The sequence below is a fragment of the Euprymna scolopes genome, chromosome 41 (genome assembly GCF_053919585.1).
Source record: "Euprymna scolopes isolate OS-2025 chromosome 41, ASM5391958v1, whole genome shotgun sequence".
In the NCBI taxonomy this organism is placed as follows: domain Eukaryota; kingdom Metazoa; phylum Mollusca; class Cephalopoda; order Sepiida; family Sepiolidae; genus Euprymna; species Euprymna scolopes.
The window spans coordinates 75,808,085-75,818,084 of record NC_136522.1 but is presented as its reverse complement, the minus strand read 5'-3'; the positions used below and the strand labels follow the sequence as shown (position 1 = coordinate 75,818,084).

General features: G+C 32.7%; 1 protein-coding gene across 1 annotated transcript in view; it reads right to left on the bottom strand.

Moving 5' to 3' along the window:
• Positions 1-10,000, bottom strand: part of LOC145266635 (uncharacterized) — a 471,019-nt gene that overhangs the window by 200,511 nt on the left and 260,508 nt on the right. The window contains exons 90-93 of the mRNA XM_080122558.1: positions 9,060-9,233; positions 7,743-7,874; positions 5,951-6,130; positions 3,416-3,553 (exon numbers count right to left, since the gene is read on the bottom strand). Of these exons, the coding sequence (XP_079978684.1) occupies positions 3,416-3,553; positions 5,951-6,130; positions 7,743-7,874; positions 9,060-9,233 (624 nt within the window). The remainder of the gene's footprint in view (positions 1-3,415; positions 3,554-5,950; positions 6,131-7,742; positions 7,875-9,059; positions 9,234-10,000) is intronic.

Below are 10,000 nucleotides of genomic sequence, written 5' to 3'. Positions count from 1 at the left end.
ACATTGTCCTAAAATGTCGATCAATCTCGTTGATCTAATCTCCAAGGATTCTACGTCCCCTATTTTAACTTCTTTGACGTCATTCTCAGGAGCAATTGCAGCCAAGCTTCTGACCGACTTTCCTTTGACGTCATTCCCAGGGATCTGGATTATCCAACAAATCTAGCTTTTTATTTTTTGACTTTTGATCTTTTTAAGAACTATGTTTTTTATATTTATTTTAATTTTATTTTAGCAAATATCCCCACATTCTATGAGCAATGTTTTGACCACGAGGAAAAAATTGCTGTTTGCTGGGTTATAATCTATCCATCTAACTGTTATCATTGACTAATTTCTGGCCTTGGAGTAGTATTATTTTTTAGCTTCTTACTTAGTGGCTTCATGATTTGTCCACACAAAGAACTAGACAATATGTAAACATGGCACAGAATGTGAAAATGGACAAAATGAACACTAAGCATAGTTTTAATTCATAAATTTTAATTCATAAAAGTTTGCAGAGAATATATTTTTTGCAAAATAAAGTTGTATATAATACGTTATAGTTAGTATTGAAAACAGCAATAGAATTGATGCTTTTTATATTAACCCATTAAAATAAAATTAAAATAGTCAGCATATAAGAATTAATGAATCAATCTTTTACATTAATGAAAAAATATGATTTGTTTTTAAAACAACTTTTCACAACAAATTATGGTTGAAAACTTATCAACACTTTTTGTAATACAGTTCAAATTTCTATCTCTATCATATGAAAGTCACTTTGTGTGTGTATGTATTCTTTCCTCATAGGTTGCCAAATGGCTGGGCCTATCTTTTGAAAATTTCACACAAAGCTAATTTATATGTCTGGTAGTGTTCTTAGATACGTTTTGTACAGAAATTCTATCCGATAAGTTTTTAAAATCGGAAAAATCTGATCTTAAAATAGTTTTTCTCTCTTTTAGATAAAAAGAAGAATTTTTAGAGGGGAATATTTTACGTTACACCGACCATAGGGAGATAATAAAATTTCAGCAAATCATTTCGCTTAGAAAATAAGAGATTTATTATAATCTGGAGATATAGCCTAGTGGTAGAGCAGACGACTACAGATCGAATGATCCCTTGTTCAAGCCCGAGTGTATCTCACCAATTTATTTTTTTTCTTGTTAATGAATTCAATTTACGATAAAAGAAGAGGTGCCATTTAAAATCACTGCAAAGCATTTCTTTGTCTGCATATTTTAAAACTAAACATTAACCAAAAGTAAATTTACAGGGCATTCATCATCAAGCTCAAATATCATCTAACATGATATTTTATATAAACATGGACGGAATTAGATGAAGGAAATTATCATTACCATATTTTATTTTATTTTATAAGTTTTTTAGCGAATTAGTCCACCGGGCAAATTATTACTCCTAATATATAATGATACATAAAGGATTGATTGTATAATAATATACACGTAATCTTCATAAAATAAAATATGTTTAAGCGTATTGTATGATCAGGCAACGCCGGGTTGCTAGCTATTATATGCATAAAAGAATCAGGCATTGAGCCAAAAGAGACAAGTGTGTGGGAGAGGGAATTGCCCACTTAGTCTATTCATCAAACTACGACATTATCTCTATAGGCTAAACTAATTAAAATATTTTCAGGTGGTTTAATGATTTTCATTTACAAATATGCATAATTTTTCATGAATGATGGAGGATAGAAAAATCGAAAACACAAAACATAATGATAAATATCAATAACGAAAAATAAAATAAATAAATTACTAAAAGGGTGTAGTCGTCAGTTCCTCCCAATTCTATCTAAGTTATAACTCCTCACTGTTTTCCAGATTATTCTAGATCCGAAAACAAGTCAGTTCCTAAATGGGACTGATTATTTCCTGGAAATTAAAAAAAAATGTGTATTTTGGAACAGGGCAACATAAGAACTATTATGGGACAGGTCCAAGACAAAAAATAAAACCTCATTTCTGAAAGAACTCTAATACTAAAATAATATAATCAGAGACAAGAGTCAATCATCTATTATAAAAATGGAAATTGTCTGTATATATATATATATATATATATATATATATATATATATATATATATATATATATATATATGCACAGCTAAAGTAAAAAAAATTACACAACAAACATCTACAAGATTTAAATAAACTTAATCGGCGTTGTCCCGGATGAAGATTATCTAAAATTTAAAAGATATTATTCGTTTTTTAGAGGTGAACTTGACAAGGTGTCCTCAGGAAGAGGCTTTTCAATCATTTTATGTACTCATTCCTCGAGAAAACTATTATGAGGTTCCTTTAATAAATTTCCAGACATTTTGTGTACAGGCATTTAAAATTGTCATAGACGCTTGAAAATTCACTATGTTATTGCTATACTTCTTATGAGATGACTGACAAATTTTATGATTTCAAGTTAAAATTAACAGATACAGCAGGAATTGGAACACATCCTACTAAAGCCTGATTATCACAGCTGGTGAATTTCAAAAATACAATATGGATGTGAGAACATTTTAAAAGAACGATATGCAATAAAATTCCGATGTAAACCTAGAAAAAATGCCACAGAAACGTATGAAATGCTTCAGCCTGATTTTGGAATATCTTGCATGAATCGAGCATCAGTTTTTCAGTTGCAGAAGAGATTCAAGAAAGATAGTCTGTGGTGGATGGTGAAAGGTGTGGGAGGAGTAAGGAAGTCAGAACACCATAGTTTATTTGTCAAATAAATAATTTCATGAATAAGGACCATCGTGTGTCAATATAGACAATAAGTGCACAGTATTATGTCAGTGTGGAAACTGTATGCACAATTATTCCCGAGCAATTGAAGATGCGGGAAATTTGTGTGAATGCACCAGTCCACAACTCCATCCTTGTTACAGATTATTTGACCAAGATGGGCCTCAAGACAGTTCCTCAGCCTTCCTGTAGTCCAGACCTTGATCCCTGTGACTTTTGGTTATTCCCTGAGCTCAAGAAAAACCTTAGAGGCTGTCGTTATGAGAATTGCAGAGATGTGTGACGAAGATCGTTTACACGTCCATACAAGAGGACTTCCATGGGGCCTTCTAGAAGTTGTTGGAACAGTACAAGTGCATTGCAGCCGGAGAAGATTACTTCGAAGAGGACTAGATTTCATATGTGTACTATCAATAAAAGTGCCCATATGAAAAAGGTCTGAAAACTTATTTATGAAACCTTGTATATAAAGAAGAGTTTTTGTCTGTATGTGTGTGCCTCTCCAGAGAGATCGGGAGGAATAGACTATGCAGAGGAAAAAGAGAGCATTTGGGAAAATGTACGAGGAGAGAAGAGAAAAAGATAGAGAAACGAATAGAGATGGTCAAAGTGACAAAGGTCTTAATAAAATAGTCTACTTACCATATACTTAATTCCGGAGGCGCTGACGAGATTACTGCCAGGTTTTACAGTTATTGCACCACTGACAGAGTTTATAGCAAAGAAATTTGGTGCTGGGTCATCTCCAATCATTTGGTATCTCACTTTGTTATAGATACTCTGGTAAGTAAAAATTCATAAACGGTGAACAATAATAGAATTTTAAATTAATAAATAAACATAAGGTAATTATGGAATCTTAATATAATAGAGATTTATATTACCCGACTTTAGAGTAATGTAGAATATTAGAAAATAATTATAAAGTAAGTACAGTTATGGACAACTCCTTTAAATATTATTATTTAGAAATTGACTAAAGCATTTGATATACAGGGTGTTCACAAAGTCTGGCTACATTATGTAGCCAGACTTTGTGGAAGCATCCTGTATATATATATATATATATATATATATATATACACATATATATACATACATACATATATATACATACATATATATATACATACATACATATATATACATACATATATATACATACATATATATACATATATATATATATACATACATACATATACATACATATATATACATACATATATATATGCATACATATATATATGCATACATATATATATACATGCATACATATATATATACATGCATATATATACATACATATATATATATACATACATATATATATACATACATATATATATACATGCATATATATATACATGCATATATATACATACATATATATATACATACATATATATATACATACATATACATACATATATATATATACATACATATATATATACATACATATATATATACATACATATATATATATACATACATACATATATATACATACATACATATATATATATATATATACATTTTCGACGGTAATTCTTGGCCCGAAGACGTAATCCCCCAACGTGGGTGATTACAGAAACATGTATGCACATATGTAGCCATTAATGTTTGTATAAATAAAATTAATATACCTGCTCTGTTCACTCATTGAGCACTATTTTGGTAGACACCTGTTGTTTCATTGGATGTACTTCTTGGAAACTAAACTCTACTGGCTATAAATATATATATATATATATATATATATATATATATATATATATATATATATATATATATATATATATATATATATATACAGGGTACCCACAAAGCCTGGCTACATAATTTGCAGGATGCTTCCACAAAGTCTGACTACATAATGTAGCCAGACTTTGTGGACACCATGTATAAAACATTTTGTAGTTTGTAACCAAAATTAAATCTTATACAATTCTATTAGGCAGTATATCGTAGTTTTGGTAACTTTTCATCATAAGAGAGGATGGTAGCCCACTGTAGATAGTAATTAAAACAGCCCCCACAACTGAGGATGATTTCGATGTCTATTTTTATTTTATTTTCAATTTTATCTTCTATATAGCTATGCGTTTTCTCTTTGAGAAGTTTTTTTCTTCTGATGAGTCAACGTAAAAAATGTCCAGTGTTGACATACCAGTACCGGTTGTTCGACATGAACGAAACAGATCTGTAAACGTGCCGAAGTTTTTGTCTTTGAAAAAAAAAATGATTTTGTAAGCTGAATAAAATTTTGGATCTACAGACTTGAAATTTGGTATATAGGGTATTCAGACATCTGGAAAACATTTTAATCGGTTTTCACCCGGAAAAAGGGTTGCTAAGAGGTAAAAGTTGAAGAATTGGTACTTGGAGATCATCGGACTGTTATCTGCTTGTCAACGTCTGAAAACACTTTTTAAAGATCTTGGAAAGCTAGTCTAATGGTTATCGTATTTGACTCACTCTCTATAGATTTTGGTTTCAGTATCATCTCGCGTATTTTTTCTTACTTACAAGAAGTGAACTGTTTAGAAAAAAACAATATTTTCATGCACATGTCTAAGTTTCTTTCCATTTTTTTTTACTTCATTTTTTCAAAAGGATTGAACGTTACGTTTAATACCGGCCAACGCCGGGTACATCTGCTAGTGGTAAAAATTTAAATATTGAATAAGAAGATAGTCATTTGTATCTGGTACTTCTTGATTTTGAACAATAAGTTTTGTAAATGTTAATTTGCATGTGTGCTCACGTGTGTGTATAAGTGCGTACGCGTTTGACTGAACAAGAGGAAGGGGTATATTTGGTGGATGAAAATCCAACAAAATAAAGGATATTTCCAGTGTTATTCGCAGACTTTCTTCTCCAATAAATGACTTTAACTTATCTATTGTTTTTTATTTTCTTCTGAGAAATTTGTTTTTGAAAAAAATCACAAGAAAAAAAAACAAAGTGTGCTAAGAAGACACAAATTATTATAATCGACCATTTCGCCTCCTACAAGCATTTCACCAGCTAAAATCTAAAGCAAGATTTTTCTTCTGAAAAATAATTATAAAATTATAGAACGATTTAAAAAGAGAATGGTGTTTGGTTATTGCGCAACTCTTGCTTCAAAATTAAATTTGCAAAGTTCAGTGAATCTGTATCAGTGCTTACCCTGTCCCGGTCTATTGCCGAAACAGTCACAACGGCTGTGTTAGGTGACTGGGTTTCTGGAATTGTGACATTGTGGGTGGTTATAAAATTAGGGGCGTTTAGGTTACGCGTCACTGTAATTAGGACATTGGCAGGTACCTCCGTTGTTGGGTCTCGGCTGTCAGATAACATCACCTTGAACTATAAATTGGCATATGAAAATAGAAATAAAATAAAATATGATTTTGATTAGGCTCGCATTAGAAATAGATGTTAGAACATATAAACATATTTGAAATTTTTGCCATCATGCAGTATAGTTAACAGTCGGGAAATCGAAAACAAACAAAATATGTAACAACTAAATATGTGCCAAATGCCAGGAATCTTAATTTTACCGACCTGTGTAAGTTAAAGTTATGAAACTCTTATTTTTTATTTCAATATATGATTTCATATATATCTCTCTTTTGGAAACAGTAAAAACCCAAGTATTGTCGGTGCTTAATTAAAAAGAAAAACTAATTTAAAATAATTTAAATTACGGTATATTCTACTGTCAATTTTCCAGAGGTAAAGTTAATTAGTATATTGTTATATTTACTATTTTTAAAAATAGAGTAAGCGTATTATTATTTTTTTTGTTGTTGCTATAAATTAACGTTCATCTACAAACAAAATACAACCGCAATCTTTGATTTACACGTCTTAGGCCAAATAAAAATGACGACAACATATTCAGAGATAGTAAATCTTATAATCCTATTCCATGGTTTAGTAAAAGTTATTTGCTATGCATTTTGTTTGCTGGCGATTTCTGGCTGTTAACATAGAAGCTAACGTAGAGAGTCCCGCATTCGACAAGGTACACCTGAAGAAAGTTGGAGATTACATCGAGCGGAACATTGTGAAAATAACACTCAAGATAAGAAAAGAAGTCCAAATAACCCAACTCATACAAAATAATACAGTATTATGAGCATAGTGAAAAAAGTTCAGTGATCTTCATTAAATCCTGAGCAATGCCAGGTTTTCCTCTATGTAGTTCATAAAGTTGTATTCAGCTTAGCACAATAAAATACAAACATATATAAGTATTTATAGTATGTTTTGAATTTGAAGCCATGTTTAATTTCAGAAGAGTTTCTTATGGGTAGCTAATCTGTATAAGACCTGGAAATGAAAAAGAGATTTTGGTAGGTCGTTGATCTGTATAAGTCTTGAACTTCAAAATTTTACAGACGAAAACAAAGATCTTCCTCGTGTGGATATGAAAAATTATGTGCGGGAATTCTAGTAGATACAGTATGTTTATGGAGGGATTCCGGCTTCTGGTTGGTTGCTAGCTCTATTTGATTCATCATTTCCTATCAACAGTGCTTATAAATAAAACCTTGCAACTTTCTTCAATCATACCCCATTATTATATAAAAATATTGCAACGGTACCTATAAATTGTTAAGTTCTGACTCAAGAGAGATAATCTACAAATTAATTGTGTGTTACGAGCTTAATAAAATACAAATAGTAGTGAATCCCGAGCAACGTCATGTCTTTCTGCTCGTAGTTCATAATGTATTCTGCTTAGCATAGTAAAAAACAAACAAACATGCATAACTATTTATAGTTATCTATGAATTAGTGAGTTTTTATTCAAGGGAGATAATCTAGAAAACGTGTGTGTTATGACCATAGTAAAAAAGTACATAGTTTTGATTATCATTCACCCCTAAAGAACGCCAGGTGTTCCTGTTAGTTTGATATAAAATAACGTGAATGGGTAGTAAGAAACAAAAATAAAAGTCAAACTTACGTCATACTGTGACCTTGTGTCAGTATAGAGAGGCTGTGCTACGCGAATTTGCTTCGTAGATGAATCAAGTGAGAAATATTTCGTCTCATCAGAATTACCATCGAATCGGAATCTCTGGTATTGCGCTGGTGGCTACAACGATACAGAAATACAGAAATATATTGACATCTGATTTTACTCTTTTTCATCCTAAACAAGGAGCTACTATTTCGGATCATTTCTACAGGGAATTATGTAGGCGAGTTGAGCAGCAAGATGTCTGTTTGCATTACATTTAAACATCTGCATGTTAATACAGCAGGAAACAGGGCGGGAATTCCAAAGTCTAGCAGTCAAAGGAAAAAAAACCTATTAGAGTAGAAGTTTTTCTGGCATTTAGTGACTTCAATCGTGATGAGATGAGATTTTGCTGCTTGTCAGGTTAGTCGGGAGTATGTACGTCGGAGGGGAGGGGGAGCACAAGTGCAATGAGTTTATCAGAGCACATTCCATTAACGTATTCGTGAAACAGGCACAGGGATGTGACATTGTGACAATGGTGGTTGGAGCTTGGCTGCTATTAGGTCTGAGAATTTTTTTGACCTTGTCTCGCAGGGAGAGACTAGTGTTAGATGCGCCAGCCCAAATGTGGTAACAATTCTGCATGTATGAATGAGTGGTGCCTTTGTAGAGATATAAGATACTCTCACGTGTGAGTAACTTTCTAGCATGGTAAATTGAGCGGCCTTCATATAAAACGCGCCTGTGTTGCATACATCAAGATGGTGGTAAAGCTAAAACAAGATGTCATTGTACAAGATGGCATAAAACAGTATGGGTTCATGAAAATAATGCAGTATATGATATTTTTAATTTTTTTTCTTTCTTAATGGATACGTTTTGCCATTGTCAGAAATAGAGCTTTGATGTTATCAAAATTTAAAAATAGTCGATGACCTTTTGAAGACCTTCACACATACATATAAGAAGTGTGGCATCAACACATACACATGGGAAATCCAGGTCAAGGACAGGCAAACTTGGAAGCAGACCATCGCCAAAGGTACAGTCACATTCGAAACCAACCGACGTGTGAACCTCGAAGAGAAAGAGAAGGAGGGAGGGAGAATTACGCTCACAAGCCAACCATCCAAATGGAAATGGAACAACCTGCTCACACTGTGGAGGGAAGATTAAGGCCAGGATCAGCCTTGTCGGCCACCTCTGCACACACTAAAACCCATCGCCATTGTTGGGGTGTTGCCAAGAGATAAGTACCTTTTGCGATTTTGTGAAAATTCACCATTAACACGAATTAGAAATATGTTATGTACATACACTTGTTACTTGTAGAGTGACCACCCCTGTTCCAATTGGGATGGTCTCGTTGATGTTTTCCACATAAAAGGTCCTGGTGTATTGTGGACGAATTCCCACTTGTTTGACATCGATTTCGGCAAGAGTTGTGCTTGTCAGAGATGGAGACCCTTGATCCTTGGCTAAGATTCGAACCTACAAAAAATAAAATCGGAAGAGAAAAGTAGTATGAGATACTGAAATGGTACAAAAAATCAAATAAACAACAAATAACATTTACCAAGCGCAAGAAAATTTAATTTTTAGGTTTTAAACTTTTTGCAGGTATATTCTTTTCAGACTTTGCTTCGTGGCCTCAAAGGATTGTAAAATTAGATGACCACATATAGCCAAACGCTCTGATAAATATCTTTAAATAAAGAAGCACTTGAAAACAGTTTTAGTAGGTTAAAATCACACCGATCGGTCGAAAATTATATTTTAATGAGTTTGGGGACAGTTTTTAGCTTTATTTATTTTCTATTTTTTTAGTCATCATATCTCAACCAACCTAAAATTCGAGCCATTCAACCCTCGACATCGCATGAAAGGCGTTATTTCGACCGCCCATGACGTTACAATCACGGTAGGCATATCGGTAAGATCGTTTTTTTTTCACCTCTTTTTCCTCTGGCGCGTTACGGGTTCGAGCCTGCTTACTACTATTTAAAAAAAAAAAAAAATTTTGCGCTCGCAATTTTCCTTTTCTTTTTGCTCAACTAACATACTTACACACAACTCCACTTTCTTTTCTGCCTTCGCGTCACAGGTTCGAGCCTACCTGCCTGCATACTACAACTTTTTTTTTTCCTGCTCAACACACACCTCTAAACACCCAAGCAACGCCGGGCACCCAAGCTAGTTTGAAATCAAAATTAAAAATTCTGCAAGAACCTTCTTTTCAATCTAATGTTTATTAAACA